The sequence below is a fragment of the Hibiscus syriacus genome, unplaced genomic scaffold, assembly GCF_006381635.1.
Source record: "Hibiscus syriacus cultivar Baekdansim isolate YM2019G1 unplaced genomic scaffold, ASM638163v2 tig00111540_pilon, whole genome shotgun sequence".
NCBI classification, from domain to species: Eukaryota; Viridiplantae; Streptophyta; class Magnoliopsida; order Malvales; family Malvaceae; genus Hibiscus; species Hibiscus syriacus.
In genome coordinates this window covers 246,383-263,750 of record NW_024063114.1, presented here as the reverse complement: position 1 = coordinate 263,750, position 17,368 = coordinate 246,383, and the positions used below count along the sequence as shown (strand labels likewise).

At 38.2% G+C, this 17,368-nt stretch overlaps 1 protein-coding gene, 2 non-coding genes and 1 pseudogene across 3 annotated transcripts; all 4 read right to left on the bottom strand.

Annotated features, from left to right (window-relative positions):
• Positions 1–1,957: 1,957 nt before the first annotated feature.
• On the bottom strand, positions 1,958–2,062 carry LOC120164662. The gene has a single exon (XR_005519755.1). It is a non-coding gene; the product is annotated as a small nucleolar RNA Z103 (small nucleolar RNA).
• Positions 2,063–2,302: 240 nt separating this feature from the next.
• On the bottom strand, positions 2,303–2,386 carry LOC120164663. The gene has a single exon (XR_005519756.1). It is a non-coding gene; the product is annotated as a small nucleolar RNA snoR117 (small nucleolar RNA).
• A 378-nt stretch (positions 2,387–2,764) lies between these two features.
• On the bottom strand, positions 2,765–5,403 carry LOC120164593 (metal tolerance protein 9-like). Its single transcript, XM_039174287.1, has 6 exons — positions 5,117–5,403; positions 4,903–5,015; positions 4,579–4,824; positions 3,543–3,623; positions 3,218–3,448; positions 2,765–3,127 (listed from the first exon to the last, which is right to left on the bottom strand). Exons 1-6 carry the CDS (start codon positions 5,322–5,324, stop codon positions 2,765–2,767), a joined length of 1,242 nt encoding a protein of 413 aa, XP_039030218.1. The 5' UTR covers positions 5,325–5,403.
• An 842-nt stretch (positions 5,404–6,245) lies between these two features.
• On the bottom strand, positions 6,246–7,896 carry LOC120164465 (annotated as a pseudogene).
• Between the last annotated feature and the right edge of the window lie 9,472 nt (positions 7,897–17,368).

The following is a 17,368-nucleotide window of genomic DNA, read 5'->3' as shown; positions in this document are numbered from 1 at the left end:
ATCGTGTTTTATAAAAGTATAATGTGGTTATTGTCTTATTTGTTTTTCAATTTGGTGATATAAGCGAATATTGTTTTTTTAATTTGAGTTTAAGTAATTATATCATTATATATATATATTAATGATTAAAAAATTAAAAAAATATTATTTTATAATCATTTTCGTCTATTTAAAATAAAATTTAAATATTATTTATTATTTTAACGGTGCTACCTTCCTTTTCAAGTTGTTCGATCATTTTTAAAGGTGTAGTAAAGTTAAAACATTGTTTTTTATTGCATTTAAAACATTTAAAATTATTTTTATTTAACGGGCCGCGAGTAAGCCCGTTTAGCCCGCGGGTTAAATGGACGGGCCACGGGCCTTAAAATTCAAAATCGTTTATGAATGCGGGCTTTTTAACCCGCTCCATTTAAGCCCGTACCGTTAAAACCCACGGGCTAAACGGGCGGTAGCCCGTATACCCACCTCTACACATATTTCACATTCATATTCAATACTCACAAAACGTGAACAAGTTTTTGGCGCCCTTATCGGGAACGAGAAATTAATTAGTTTTGACATAGCATTTTATTTTTGCTTCTTTATTATTGTATAATTTACTTTATATTTTTAGGCTTATTTGGTGTATGCCTAGAAGATATTCTGACGAGTCATTGGAACCAATACGTGCTCGAGAAAATAAATATCAAATGGTCAAAATGGTAAAAATCAGAATGCCAAGGCATTACAAAATGTTGGACCTGCTGATAGGCCCGTGTTATTTGTGATCATTTAATTCCATTGCTGGATGATCTGAATCCTGGAATTATGGTACCCAAAATTTATGCCGCACATTTTGAACTTAAATCAGTCATATTTAATATGTTGAATTCTATAGGACAGTTTGAGAACATGCCAACTGAAGATATCAAACAACATATTCCACCCCCAACAAGTCATAAAACACATGGAAAAGAGCATTGTAAAATGTTGATTCTTAGGAGTGGAACGAAAATTAACCAAGAAGTTAAGGTTGGGAGACACAACATGATAATTTCACCCCATTGCCGAACAAGTTGAAGTTGAATTACACGATAACATCATTGCAAAGAATGACGAGGAGATTCAGATGCCATGATAAAAGTAATTCTTACTCCTACAGTTAAGGAAGCTAAACCCCACCACCCTTCCTGCAACTGCAAAGATTGAAGAATTATAATGATGAATATCCTCATTCGTTGGCGAAAGAGGGAGTCGAAGCGACTGGAGAGCTTATTCAATTTTTCTTGTTGAGGAAGCCCCCTCCACAGTCAATTGTTGTTTGTTCATGTCTGCATCACTCTTATTCAAGAATATCACTTCTGCTCATCTCAATTCCACGCATTAAAATTCTCTTTTATTATAGTACTTGGACCTTAATACTCTCAAGGTTTTTTGGCTTCTTCCACTGCTTTAATATACATTATAGCACTAGACAGTTCCGGAATCAAGACTACTCTATCTTCTTGTTTATCTCATTTTGCCCTGTTTTCAAGCAAGCAAATAAAAAAAATTGTTTCCTTAGTGAACTATATTGGATCAAAGAACTCGGTTTGTTTTACTCTAGTAAAAAAGTCTTAGAAATTGGAGGAGGAAGTGAGTAGCTGGATTTTTCTATTTTCCTAGTATTTAAAAATGGTATCTTTGCATTTATTGATTACGAAAATAGCTTGAGGATGTTAAAATCTTAAGTTTTTATGCCAGAGAAGAAGACTCATGAGTTCTGCAACATTCTTCCATTTATAGTGTTGAAAAGAACCTAAAAGAACCGAAAAGAGAGAGATTCTTCAATTCTCCTAGCAATGTTTAGTAAAAACAGATTAGAAATTCAACAACTTAGCAAATCATGGTTTCCCTAAAAAATAATAAATTTGATTAAAAAAACAATGAAAACAAATAATGAAAACTCTAAAATAAGATAGGAGGCAAAATGAAGATGGATCAGAGCTCTGGCTTGGAATCTCCAACTAATTAGAGAAAAAACGTAAATCGCACAGTTTGTTCAGCTTCGATCATCTGGGGAAATAATCATCACTTCCATCTTCGCCTTTGATACTTTTTAAAAGTAAAAGTAAACCGGGGGAAAAATATAGGGGCATCTGAATGCATAAAACTCAAGGAAAGAGAGGAGCAAAATGCCAGATTCTCAGCCCCAAATCTGTATCGGCAACGATCAGCGCTGAAGTCGCTATTTTAATCTAAGCGCAACAGTGACTCTAATTTATTGTCTTTCCTAATAATCCAAAGTCATTCAAAACGGACATACAAATCCCAGAAAAAGATGCCTCAGAAAACAGAAATTGAATGAATACATCAGAGAAATTAATCTCAGATGGTACGGACAAATTTACGAACATCATAGGCAGAAGATTTGATAATATAAGCTCGCAAATATAGAATAAAACATTAAAATAAGATAAATCGAAAGAACGACAGAATGATACAAGCTTTAAATATAACCCATCGGACTGCCTCGAGAATTCAGAGGAGAGGGGTGCTATGTATAAATAGAAATGGGAGGGGTGGGATAAACCCTAATTCACTTGAGCTAGATCGAATTACATAGCTGCCCTTTATGAGTAGATGAAACTACAAACCTAGCCTTATCAAAATGGACCATTTTTCATTTCATCTGTAACAGGCCTAGGATCAGAATAATAACAAACAAACCAAGCCCGTCAAATACGTGAGAAAATCATAGCGAAAACGATAGGCTCGTTTCCTAGAATGGAAACATCGAGTTTTATGGTGATGACGGTGACCTTTTCGGTTTGTGCTCCGGTGAACTAATGTCGTTATCTAGATCAATGTGAACGAAAGCTCTTTCGACTTCGGGTAGTTTTTCGAGCTTGTCTTTAAGAGACTGCCCGATATTATGAGATTGTGAAAGGGACATGTCCTCAGCCAAAACTATGTGAACCTCCACGAAGTAATGAGAACCAAAGGTGTAGGCTCTAACCGTCTCGATTTTTCTAATCTCTTCATGGTGGTTCCAAATCAAGTATGTCAGCTTCGCTAAATACTCCGGCGGTGCTGTTGTACCGATCAGGCCCCATACGTTGTCGATCACAGTGTTCGCCCAATTCCCCATCGTGTACAACGCTATCTACAAAGTGCAGATAAACGTCATTGAAGCGAAGAGTCAGCATTTACAATGAACAACTTGAAGGTGTAGGTATATGTAACATGAACTTACAAGAATTGCCCCAAGGGGATCAATCCACCAGTAGAATTTGATGGCTAAAACGGCCGTGCCTAGACCGATCGAGTTAGTGATGACGTCGAAGAAATGATCCTGAGCGTACGCCTTGACGATTTCGTTATCGAACCTCCGACAATATATCACGAGCACCAGTTTTACTACCGTCACCGATACCATAATCCCGATCATCCATTTTTCTTTCACGGGGTCCCGATCAGGTTGTGCCTGCCATCGGAAGCCACAAAAGTTGAGGGTTTATACATTTTTTTAGTCCAAACCACCTTCTTTGTGAAATTAAATTTCAAATGCTTTAACAAACCTTGATAATCAGTTCTCGACCTGATTCAAACAGTATTTGCAATCCAAGCGTCGCCATTACAGATGCAAAAACAATAATTCCCTGCACACCTCATAGAAATAAAGTTAATATATATATATAATCCCAGAGGCAAATACATCATGCTCTTGTCAGGCTGTCACCTAACTTTGAAGTCTCAGAAGGCATGGTTCATGAAGTTTACTGCAATTATATATATATATATGCCCGCGCATGCGCGCGTATTGGACCAGGAACCTATATGTGTATATATTTGTATCTACTTGGACCATGTCAATATTTAATTAAGTATATTCTAAATTTAGACATTTTTACTATAATATCACCAAAGCTAAAACTAATAATGAAAATAACATTAGTTTCATATTATTTTTCGGATTAATACTCTTTTTTATCACATAAGAAAAAACGTATTTCGTGAAAAACAATTTATAGGAAACGTCTTCTACCACATCAGTATGAGTCGTCAAAACTTTAAATGTTTATTAAAATAAAAGATCAAGAAAACAGAGGGACAAAAAATATAAAAAAAAATATATATGATTTTTTTCCCAAGAAACAAATACGTGCACACACACCAAACAATGATAATGCACATATATCAACCTTATTTTCAATCACACAATAAATTTATGTTTAAAATTTAAACACTACAAAAATCTCATATTTGAGAAGCTCATGGCCAAAGCAAATCTCACATTGTTTAGATATAAAATTTTTAAAGTGTTTAAAAATATTTATTGAGTGATTGAAGATAAAATTAACATATTTATTTTCAATTTACTTGTACTTATGCTCATGCCTGTGCTCATACAATTACATGTCTTTGGCATGCATCGTGTGTGTATATTTTGTTAGACCAAATTGTCGTTATGTAGGCAAAAGGCGATGACACACTTTCAATTTCACGTAATATGATTTTGTCTTGATAAAAAAAAGTGTCAATCTGGAAAATAATATGACATAACTATAAATTTCATAAATATTTTTTGTTTTTTAGAGGAAAACAAAGACTTACAACTGGTTGCATCCTGTTTTTGCCAATAGGATAGCGATAATGGTTGGGTTTTCTCATAGCATAAGCAGTAAACCACAAAATAAAGCCTGATAAGAGATCCAGTAAAGAGTCCAAGGTGGATGCTATCACTGCCAATGATCTACTCATAACAGATGCATAACCTTTTGCCAGGAAAAGCACCAAATTCGCCACATTCGATGCATATATCGCCACTCTCTCGTTCCTTGCCAGCTGCTTCGCTTCCTCCTACAGGAACAAACACATCTATAAGCATATGCATTTGAGAACACCATAATCAAACTTCAAAAAAAAAAAAAAAAAAACCTCAGACAAACTCCCCGGCAAGATGCCCAATTCATTAAATGTGTCGATTTCATTGAACCCTTTGAGAAGCAATTCCTGTCTCTTGTAATACTTTGAAAGTCTCCTTTGTCTCCCTGAAAAAAAAAGTAAGTTTATTGCAAAATATCGAGTACTAAGCTAAAGCATGGAAAATGCAGTCTGGGAATCTGGAATAGACGAGACCGGATTTGCTTACTGAAGGACTTCATATAGTATCCAAGGCTAAAACACGAAGACTCCATACGTCTCTCCGGAAGATTGAACTTATCCATGTTGAGTCTCCATGATTGTTCGCTCGACATTGTTACATTATTCTCCCCAACCGGAGTCGGAGACAGAAGCTCTGCTCGGTAGTCCGATGAATCTGTTCGAAGGTTGTTTGCGAATTTTACTCCGTTTGCCATTTTTACTCCAACAACTGATTTCTTGGAAGGGAAGGAACAAGTATCAGTCTTATAAGGACAAAATTTTCATGCGGTTGTAGGGATATCAAAGCTAATTGCAAATTCAACTGCTCCACTTACCGAAAAGCACAAGGGCTTAATATATAAATCAATCGAGGAGAGCATGAAGAATGTTGTTTTGATCCTTTTTCTAACACATTGCTTAGTCATGTTCTTATTTATTTTTCCTTTAATGATATTAAATTGTGTATGAAGTTGACGACGTCGCCAGCAGGGGCGGATGTATGTGGGACCTTAGGGGAGTCAGTGCACACCCATTATTTGGAAAAAAATGTTTAATTTAATTTAATTTGTTTATGAAAAATAGAAAATATAAGCAAACTTGCATACCCAAAAATTTTAGAATAGAGCAACAAAAGTTTAGACCCCATTTTTTATTTTCTAAATCCGTCACTGGTCTAGGTATCAATATGAAAAGAATCCTAGTTTTGGAAAATGATTTCTTTTACACACCTGCAGGTACTATCCAGGTGTATTACTAAGATTTGTGCAAGTATAAGATACTAGTTGTCGATATGGCCTTGGTTTTATTATTTTTTTAAATGATAACGGTCCAGTTTGATTGTAATTGATGTTGATTTCATTTCTCCCATAAGGAACCATCTAAAAGGCTTACATAAATGGATAAAGACTTGCATAAGAACATAGGCTTAAACCTGACAAATAAAAGGCCAAACAATTGAGATCCAACACACAAGAAATCAGTAACCCTAAAGCCTATTGCGAAGAGTACAAAAAAAGTATCCGATTTTTCTATAGCAAAAATGCATTAGAAGAATTAGAAAAATAGCTACCCAAACCTAAGTTGGTTGGGATAATGAAACATATCCAAAAGGAAAGAAAAAAGGTGTTGGGGCAACGAGGTGAGAATGAAGGCCAAACATCAAGCAGGTGGGAAATTAAAGTTGGCAGTTCTCAATTTAATTAAAAACTAATGGTCATTGCCAACATATTGTTCTTTAAATTTATAAAATAAAAATTCAAATCTCAATATACCAAAAGGAAAAATAATTAAGACAAGTCTCCTAGGAAAGCACTCTTTTCAAACAACTACATTTCAGCAACATGAAAAACGTTGATCAGATTTTCTCAGATGGCAACTGCAATTCTTCCAGCCACTTGGTCCAGATCCCGCTGGCCATTTGATGTGATTCTCCTACCACTGATACATGGAGGATAAAATTTAGTTGATATTAACAATGACAAATGTTAGTAATTGCAATTCTACTCCTAAGCCTACTTATTTAATCCATTGCTCAAACTCCAAGGTACCAAATACCCTTGCACTCATGTCTAAATATATGTTGGACACAAGTATCTTAAAGAAAACGAAAATCATGTGTAACAATGTCTATAGTTTTATAGAGTTGAAAAACTATCTGCCTAGCATTGTCTAGAAAATCAAGCTTACAATGCACATAAAACAACACAACTCTTGCAACAGCATCTTACTAAAAAAATATGCCAGTTCATTATCTATATATAATAACTGGTTCTACTTAAATGCTGTCAGCTCAACTGCATCTTGCAGGCATATTAAAACCTTAATGGAAGGTTACGCAAGTCTCAAAGTCTTCTTAACATTATTTCCTTTTGGTTTTGTTATCTAATTTTCTAGCACATGGCATATGATACCTGAAATCTAACATTCAAATCATATTCTAACATCTTGCTTTATAAAGATAGTAATTTAATTGAAGAATTGCTACTTTGCAAATAAATATCATTACTAGCAATAAGTTCTTTCACTTAGTGGAAACAACTATCTTAACCATTGAGATTACACACAGGAGTTACAAATTTAAAACAAACTAATAGAACCGAAAACTCACCCTTTAGGATCAATGCCAATGATGTTGACATTCTCCAATTGCTGGAGAATGTGACGAGCAACAGAACCACTGCTCTTGCAGAAATGGCGTGGACGACTTCCATTTCTCTTAGCCCCTCCATAAATCCTTCTAAAGGCACCAACTCCAAGACCTCCCCTCAAGTATATTTTCCTAGCCATAGAAGCTACAAAACAACACAAACATATCGCTAATAAGAAAGTATACAACCATTAATTAGTCTTAACTGATAGAAAAAGCAATGCACATACCAGCTCTGACATAGTACCAATCAGGGTCATAGGGAGGAAGCTCCTTCAGTTTACCAGTCTTCACAATATCATCCATGGAGGAAGTTCAATCTGGAGAGAAAACGAACCACGTTCAAAAACACTTAATTTAATGTATATTTGTAGACAGTGTTAAACATAAAGATTTTAACATAAGTTGTGAAATTAAGGAAATGCCCTAATTTCCATCTCTAACGAATCAAAAAAAAAAAATGAACGGATTTGCTGGAAAAAAAAGTACCTTGCCGGAGCGCTTGAGATGGGCGGCGTAAGCCTTAACAAATTCGTGAGGGGAAACGTCCTTAACAGTTCTGGCAGCCTCCATTTTCACTCTATTTATGATATCTACTCCTTTTGCAGCTTCCTTTACGTGTTTCCAGCAAACCAGTAGGACGAAAACACACACATTATATATATATGAACGAATTAGGGTTTGATGTTCCACTTCCGCCTCTGTTCACTAAATTACCTATATAACCTTCCCTACTAAATCCTATTTTCACTAAAATAAACGCTCAAGGTATTTAAATTATTTTTTGATTCATCCAGTTGCTTAATGTTATAAATGTTATCTATTTAAGTGTTTGAGCCGTCAATGTTATTAATTTTTCTATCAAGTGAAACGTGTCATAATCTAATGATTTTGAAATTTATTTTTTTAAATATTATTATATTTATAAAAAAATTCTAATTTCTCTTAAATTATAAAAAAATCCAAAATACCTACCTAAATCCTATCATTAACTGTCGCAACCCTCTTTTTAACCACGACCACCTCCACCGACATAGTCTTTGCTATACTCCTAGCATACATCGTCGTAGTTACCGTTAATTGGTCATCAAAATCACGTGGGATCGCGATTTTCATCCTAGGGTAGGATATAAAACATTAATCAACTATCGATCGATCATGATTTTATGGGGTTTTGGTTGTCAGGGGAGATGAGGTTGGGTTGAGCTTCGTCGATGGTAAAGGGTGTAACCCCCTAGACCCGGCCTATGCGTTTCGACTAAGTCTAGTGGATCACATTATGATTATTAAAGACATTTTTCGCAGTCGTTATTCCATCAATATAAAATCACATTATAAATAACATGAAATTATAAACAAATTATACTATCAAAATCCAACTCGTAAATATAGTACAAATAAATAATAATTTAATTTAAAACATGTCTTCAAATTCAAAATCACAATAAACCGAGCAGTATTAGCAAAAGAGTTATCATTATAAAATCTGATATTTTAAAATAAGGTCCATGTCACCAAAATAAAGTCAACTTGCCAGATAAAAACATTACAATCTGATTTACTTCAAGAGATATGTTGATCCTCCAAGTGCTCGAACCAAGGTATCTAACCAACAGTATCTGAAAGGGGAAAACATTTTCAAAAGGTGAGCTAGGCTCAGTGTGTCCCAACATTTCCATAAAATCACAATAGGTACAAATCATAGTCCAGTAATCTCACAAATTCGTAAAAGAGTTTAACTTTTTGAAAATCATAGTTTAAACCCTTTTCTGGTACACCATCAGTAGTTCCCAAAATTATTTTCCATATAGCTTACTTTATGCACATAGCAAAAAGAAAGCCGACTTAAGGATAGGCTCTGAAGCTTGTATCCTTAAGCCCAAGTCAATAAGTCCATATAGCTTACCCTAAGCACACAGCAAAGGAAATCCGACCTAATGAAACATCTTGGGGCCCTCAAGAGTCACATTAGGCCCAGTTAGCTTGATCAGAGCTATTCCATCGTATTTCAATTCCAAAATTCAATTGCACCGTGACATAAATTCCATAAATCCAAAAACATGGTAATCATATACCATTTCAAAACAAAAATTAGATAGCAGCCATATTCCATAAATTGTCACATTAAATTGGTGCATCCATAAAACAATAGCCAATGAATTCGGTGTACCACATATTAAAACCAATAAAACAGTTCAATAATAAGTAGGGAACACACCTCGACAATAGGTTCAAATAGCAAATTTACTGATTGCTGGTTTCACCACGCTCTGCTACAATTTTCGAACGGGTGAATACTGGCACACGTGGTTTAACTGATCTAGAAGAGCTGGGTCGAGCTGTCGAACGATTCGGAGAGTCTCTTGTACCTTCAAACAATAATAATCTATCAGTCCCAAATCCTATTTAATTGTTCAAAGCTAGTCTTCTTAAGTATATAAGCATTTTTCGAGTTTGACTATCAATTTGGGGTATTTCGAGTCTGAATTTGGCCAAACAAATTACGGAAACGGAATCAGGACGTCGAAAAATATAAAGTATGACTTTTCGGAAATTCAGATTCTTGGTCAAAGTCAAAGTCAACCACTTTGACCGTCGATTTGGAGACCTTCGGGTTTGAATTTGGCAAAACGGACTGCGGAAATGGATTTGGCACGTCGAAAACTATCAGGATAAGTATACTCGGAAAATATTTACGGTCGTTTAAGGGTCGGTCAAAGCCATTTAAAGTTTTGGTCAAAGAAAGTCAACGGTCAACGGTCAACGGTCAACGATCAACGGTCAACGGTCAACGGTCGGGTCAACCGTCGGGTCGGGTCGGGTCAACGGTCGGGTAGGGTCAGACCGGTCAAACCGGTTCAGACCGGTCAAAACCGGTTCGAACCGATTGAAACCGGTCAAACCGGTCAGAACCGGTTGAAAACCGGTTAAACCGGTTTCCAGCAGCCACTCGCCCTGCGGCGGCGCGTGTGGCGCGTGAGGCGTCCTCCGGGGCCCTAAAAATCCCGGAAAAATTTCTAAAAATTATTTTGAGCGGTTTCAAGATACTTACAACGATCGGTTCAAATTTTTTGAACGGCGGAGAGCTCGATTTCAAATCGGCCGAATCTTTGACTGCACCACCTCCTCACGCGCCGCCATCTACGGCGGACAAGGTTGTCACCGGTGAACTCGGAACGGCACAAGGAACACGATGGTGCGGGAGGTGTCGTAAACGGGAGCAACGATCAGCGGTGAATTTAAGATTTCCTCGGCGATTGAGCTAACAAAACCGTCGCTACTTTGACTGGAAATTCCCGACGTTTGGCCGCGTTTCGCTTCAATTAATTTGAAGGGTTTGTTCCTCGCTCGATGATGAACACAACGGTGGTTTCAAAACAACGATCGGAATTCGGACGGCGTCGGAATCGAGTTTGGAAGTTGTGTGCGTGAGGAAGGTTAAATTCAGGGCTTGGTCCCTGAATTTTCTTTAACTTTAAAACAAGCTCCAAGTTTTAAAATCTTTCAATTCAGTCCCAATTTTCGCCAAATTTTCACAATTAAACCCTCTAATTTCAATTAAATATTATTTTGAAAATCGGGTTGTTACAATTCTCCCCCTCTACAAGAAATTTCGTCCTCGAAATTTACCTTATGAAAATAGATGAGGAAATTGAGCCTCCATTGACTCCAATGTCTCCCAAGTAGCTTCTGAGGGACCTCGATTACTCCACTGAACCTTGACCATTGGAATACGCCTATTCCGAAGAACTCGTTCATCTCTCTCTAAGATCTGAATGGGCTCTTCCTCATATGACAAATCAGGTCTCAGGTCTACATCCTCAACCTGAATGATGTGATCTGGATCTGGATGATATCGCCTCAACATTGATACATGAAAGACATCATGAATACGACTGAGCTCAAAAGGCAACTCAAGCTGATATGCAACAGGTCCTACCCTTTTCAAGATACGAAATGATCCAATAAATCTTGGACTCAATTTACCCTTACGCCCGAATCTCAATACTTTCTTCCAGGGTGAAACTTTTAAAAAGACCTGATCTCCAACCTCAAACTGTATATCCTTCCTCCTTTGATCTGCATAAGATTTCTGCCTATCAAATGCCTCTTTCAGATGGTCACGGATTAATCTGACTGTGTCCTCCGTCTCACGCACTAACTCAGGTCCCAACATTTTTCTATCACGCAAATCAGTCCAACAGATCGGAGTGCGACATTTACGCCTATAGAGTGCTTTATAGGGTGCCATACGAATGCTGGTCTGATAACTGTTATTGTAAGCAAATTCAGCCAAAGGCAAAAATTTCTCCCAGCTACCATGAAAATCGATTACGCAACCCCGCAACATATCCTCAAGTATCTGAATCACTCTCTCAGATTGACCATCAGTTGTGGGTGAAAGGATGTGCTATAATCCAATCTTGTTCCCAAAGCCGTATGTAGCGCCTTCCAAAATCTCGAAGTAAATCTCGGATCTCGATCAGAAATAATAGACAATGGAACACCATGCAATCTGACAATCTCTGAAATATACAATCTTGCCAGCTTGTCCAAAGTATAATTTACTCACACAAGAATGAAGTGAGCTGACTTTGTAAGTCTGTCAACAATCACCCAAACTGAATCTTTTTTCGAAGTAGTCATAGGCAAGCTAGTAACAAAATCCATAGTAATACGCTCCCATTTCCATTCAGGCATCTTAATAGGCTGTAACAAATCTGATGGATGTTGATGTTCTGCCTTAACTTGTTGACAAGTCAAACACCTCGCTACAAAATTTGAGATGTCCTTCTTCATGCCGATCCAATGATACCTCTCTCTCAAATTCCGATACATCTTATCTCCACCGGGGTGCATAGCATATGGACTACTATGAGCCTCAGTAAGGATAGTCTGTCTCAACTCAGCATCATTAGGCACACAATACCGACCTTTGAAGCATAGAACTTCATCCCGGTCAAGGGCGTAATCTGACCTTGTCCCCTGCTCTACTTGCTCAAAGATGGGAAGCAAGGAGCTATCAAAGGGCTGCTTAGCCTTGATCTCATCAACCAAGGTCGGCTTAACTTGCAATTCTGCTAACAAAGTGCCATCGTCATATAAATTCATCTTGGCCATTAAAGACCTCAACTCCGATACCGTCTTTCGACTCAAAGCATCTGCTACAATGTTAGCTTTACCAGGGTGGTAATCAATCACACAATCATAATCCTTTAGAAGCTCTAACCAGCGACGCTGTCTCAAATTAAGTTCCTTCTGGGTCAGAAGATACTTTAAGCTCTTATGATCCGTGAAAATGTAACACTTCTCTCCATAAAGATAGTGTCTCCAAATCTTCAAGGCAAAAATTACTGCTGCCAACTCTAAATCGTGAGTAGGATAGTTACTCTCATGCGGCCGCTGACGGGATGCATAAGCCACCACCTTACTTTCCTGCATTAAAACAACCAAGTCCTGAATGTGAAGCATCACTATACACTGTAAAATCCTTCCCGGACTCTGGTTGAATCAACACCAGTGCTTGAGTCAAAACCGTCTTTAATTTCTCAAAGCTCTCCTGTTATGCCTCGCCCCAGTCAAACGGTACATTCTTCCTTAACAACTTTGTCAAAGGAGAAGCAATGATCGAGAAGCCCTCAACAAAACGTCGATAATAACTAGCCAAGCCCAAGAAACTACGGATCTTAGATACGTTCTTAGATCATTTCCAATTCATAATAGCCTCTATCTTGCTGGGATCGACCTGAACATCTCGCGCATAATAATATGCCCCAGAAACGACACTTCTTGAAGCCAAAACTCACACTTGCTTAGTTTGGCATATAGACGATGCTCTCTCAAAGTCCGCAGAATGATCTTCAAATGCTCGGCATGCTCTGCCTCAGTACGAGAATAGATCAGAATATTGTCAATGAAGACCACCACAAATTGATCCAAATATGGTCGGAACACCCGATTCATCAAATCCATGAAAGCTGCAGGAGCGTTCGTCAAACCAAAAGGCATTACTAAAAATTCATAATGACCATATCTAGTGCGAATGGCCGTTTTTGCAACATCAGATCCTTCAACTTTCAATTGATAATACCCCGAACGAAGATCAATCTTAGAGAATACAGTAGCTCCTCGCAATTGATCAAATAAGTCATCAATCATGGGTAGTGGGTATTTATTCTTGATCGTCATCTTGTTCAATTTCCGATAGTCAATACATAATCTTAGCGACCTATCCTTCTTTTTCACGAACAGAACTGGAGCTCCCCATGGTAAAGTACTATGTCAGATAAATCCTCGATCGAATAATTCTTGCAATTGGACTTTCAACTCCTTAAGTTCCTTTGGAGCCATACGATAAGGTGCCATAGAAATAGGTGAAGATCCCGGATAAGTCTCAATCTCGAACTCTACCTCTCTATCAGGAGGTAACCCAGGCAACTCCTCCGGAAAAACATCAGGAAACTCGCTAACTGTACGAATCTCCTCGATCGTAGACAATGCACCTTTGGTGTTTAAAATACAAGCAATGAAGGTCTCATATCCCTTCCGGATCATATGATCAATTTCCATCGTTGAAACTATATTGGAGAGATAACCACGCCGTTCACCAATTAACACAACAGTCCGACCATCCGAAGTCTTCAGAGTAGCCCGCTTGTATTCGCAATCCAGCTTTACCTTGTGTTTATTCAACCAATCTATTCCAAGAATTAGATCAAACTCCTCTAAAGGAAGCTCCATAAGATCAGCGAGAAAAATTTCCCCCTGAACCTCGAGAGGACAACACCGGAATACTTTATTCACTAATACCGCTTGTCCTACTGGACTTGTAACTGTAACAATATTTTCAGTGTTCTCAATCGAAATCTAAAGGTTTCGAGATACCGAGCTCGATACATAGGAGTGAGTTGAGCCATTGTCCAGTAATGCAAAGTATGAGATATAATAAATAGTAAATGTACATTCAATAACCTCAGGTTCATCTCTGTCATCCCGACGTCTAGTGGCATAAACCAAAGCTGACTGTCTAGCCTCAGAAGCTGTTGGCCCTCAATTTTGCTGAGGTCGGGCTCTACTGTCTGTCCTGGACGCTGATCCTTGAGTCTTTCCTTGACTACGATCTCTAATTGTGGTATGTACTGTAATCTGAGAACGCACAGGAGTGTGAGTAGCGGTCTACTCAAACGAAGCTAGCTGAGGACAATCCCTCTGATAATGACCACTAGATCCACACTGATAGCAAAGACTCATCTTCTTACGACACTCTCATGTGTGTTGTTTACCACAATACTCACAAAGGAGTCCATGATAATACGACGAGGAACCGTCTCGACTGCCAACTAACGGTGAGGATGCTGCAGGCTTAAAACGTGTATTGCTTCTCTGAGGGGCCAAAATATGAGTCCTCTTCCCGGACTGTGCTGATGACTCAATATTAGTCGCTCCTATGATCGATGTAGTCATGTCGATACCTGCGGCAGAAGGCATATTCGTTGGGGTCGTAGGAGCATGATCACCTAACGAAGGTGGGGGATCTATTAGTATCCCATCGATCGGGTCTGTAAATCTAGCCACTCGACCTCGTCCACGGCTAGTTTGACGACCACGTCTAGCACTAATTTTGATGGATCTCAAGTTTACTCTAGAAGATGAAACTTAGGGTTAGATAAGCACTTGGAGTCTCAAACACAGTTAAAATTCTTAATAATTTTGTGACATGGCCTTAGTAACCTGTTTTGTAAAATATTTCAAAACCGTATTTTTAATGTGGACTCATACACAGTCCAAGGGTTAAAAACCAAAAGCTCTGATACCAATAAATGTAACCCCCTAGACTCGGCCTATGCGTTTCGACTAAGTCTAGTGGATCACATTATGATTATTAAAGACATTTTTCGCAGCCGTTATTCCATCAATATAAAATCACATTATAAATAACATGAAATTATAAACAAATTATACTATCAAAATCCAACTCGTAAATATAGTACAAATAAATAATAATTTAATTTAAAACATGTCTTCAAATTCAAATCACAATAAACCGAGCAGTATTAGCAAAAGAGTTATCATTATAAAATCTGATATTTTAAAATAAGGTCCATGTCACCAAAATAAAGTCAACTTGCCAGATAAAAACATTACAATCTGATTTACTTCAAGAGATATGTTGATCCTCTAAGTGCTCGAACCATGGTATCTAACCAACAGTATCTGAAAGGGGAAAACATTTTCAAAAGGTGAGCTAGGCTCAGTGTGTCCCAACATTTCCATAAAATCACAATAGGTACAAATCATAGTCCAGTAATCTCACAAATTCGTAAAAGAGTTTAACTTTTTGAAAATCATAGTTTAAACCCTTTTCTGGTACACCATCAGTAGTTCCCAAAATTATTTTCCATATAGCTTACTTTATGCACATAGCAAAAAGAAAGCCGACTTAAGGATAGGCTCTGAAGCTTGTATCCTTAAGCCCAAGTCAATAAGTCCATATAGCTTACCCTAAGCACACAGCAAAGGAAAACCGACCTAATGAAACATCTTGGGGCCCTCAAGAGTCACATTAGGCCCAGTTAGCTTGATCAGAGCTATTCCATCGTATTTCAATTCCAAAATTCAATTGCACCATGACATAAATTCCATAAATCCAAAAACATGGTAATCATATACCATTTCAAAACAAAAATTAGATAGCAACCATATTCCATAAATTGTCACATTAAATTGGTGCATCCATAAAACAATAGCCAATGAATTCGGTGTACCACATATTAAAACCAATAAAACAGTTCAATAATAAGTAGGGAACACACCTCGACAATAGGTTCAAATAGCAAATTTACTGATTGCTGGTTTCACCACGCTCTGCTACAATTTTCGAACGGGTGAATACTGGCACACGTGGTTTAACTGATCTAGAAGAGCTGGGTCGAGCTGTCGAACGATCCGGAGAGTCTCTTGTACCTTCAAACAATAATAATCTATCAGTCCCAAATCCTATTTAATTGTTCAAAGCTAGTCTTCTTAAGTATATAAGCATTTTTCGAGTTTGACTATCAATTTGGGGTATTTCAAGTCTGAATTTGGCCAAACGGATTGCGGAAACGGAATCAGGACGTCGAAAAATATAAAGTATGACTTTTCGGAAATTCAGATTCTTGGTCAAAGTCAAAGTCAACCACTTTGACCGTCGATTTGGAGACCTTCGGGTTTGAATTTGGCGAAACGGACTACGGAAATGGATTTGGCACGTCGAAAACTATCAGGATAGGTATACTCGGAAAATATTTACGGTCGTTTAAGGGTCGGTCAAAGCCATTTAAAGTTTTGGTCAAAGTAAGTCAACGGTCAACGGGTCAACGATAAGCGGTCAACGGTCAACGGTCGGGTCGGGTCAACGGTCGGGTCGGGTCAGGTTAACGGTCGGGTCGGGTCAGACCGGTCAAACCGGTTCAGACCGGTCAAAACCGGTTCGAACCGGTTGAAACCGGTAAACCGGTCAGAACCGGTTGAAAACAGGTTAAACCGGTTTCCAGCAGCCACTCGCCCTGCGGCGGTGCGTGTGGCGCGTGAGGCGTCCTCCGGGGCCCTAAAAATCCCAGAAAAATTTCTAAAAATTATTTTGAGCGATTTCAAGATACTTACAACGATCGGTTCAAATTTTTGAACGGCGGAGAGCTCGATTTCAAATCGGCCGAATCTTTGACTGCACCACCTCCTCACGCGCCGCCGTCTACGGCGGACAAGGTTGTCACCGGTGAACTCGGAACGGCACAAGGAACACGATGGTGCGGGAGGTGTCGTAAACGGAGCAACGATCAGCGGTGAATTTAAGATTTCCTCGCCGATTGAGCTAACAAAACCGTCGCTACTTTGACTGGAAATTCCCGACGTTTGGCCGCGTTTCGCTTCAATTAATTTGAAGGGTTTGTTCCTCGCTCGATGATGAACACAACGGTGGTTTCAAAACAACGATCGGAATTTGGACGGCGTCGGAATCGAGTTTGGAAGTTGTGTGCGTGAGGAAGGATTTGTGAAATTGATTTATGTTTTTCAAAACAGAAATCACGCATATAACAATTGCATGCCGACACTCCAAGGTTAAATTCAGGG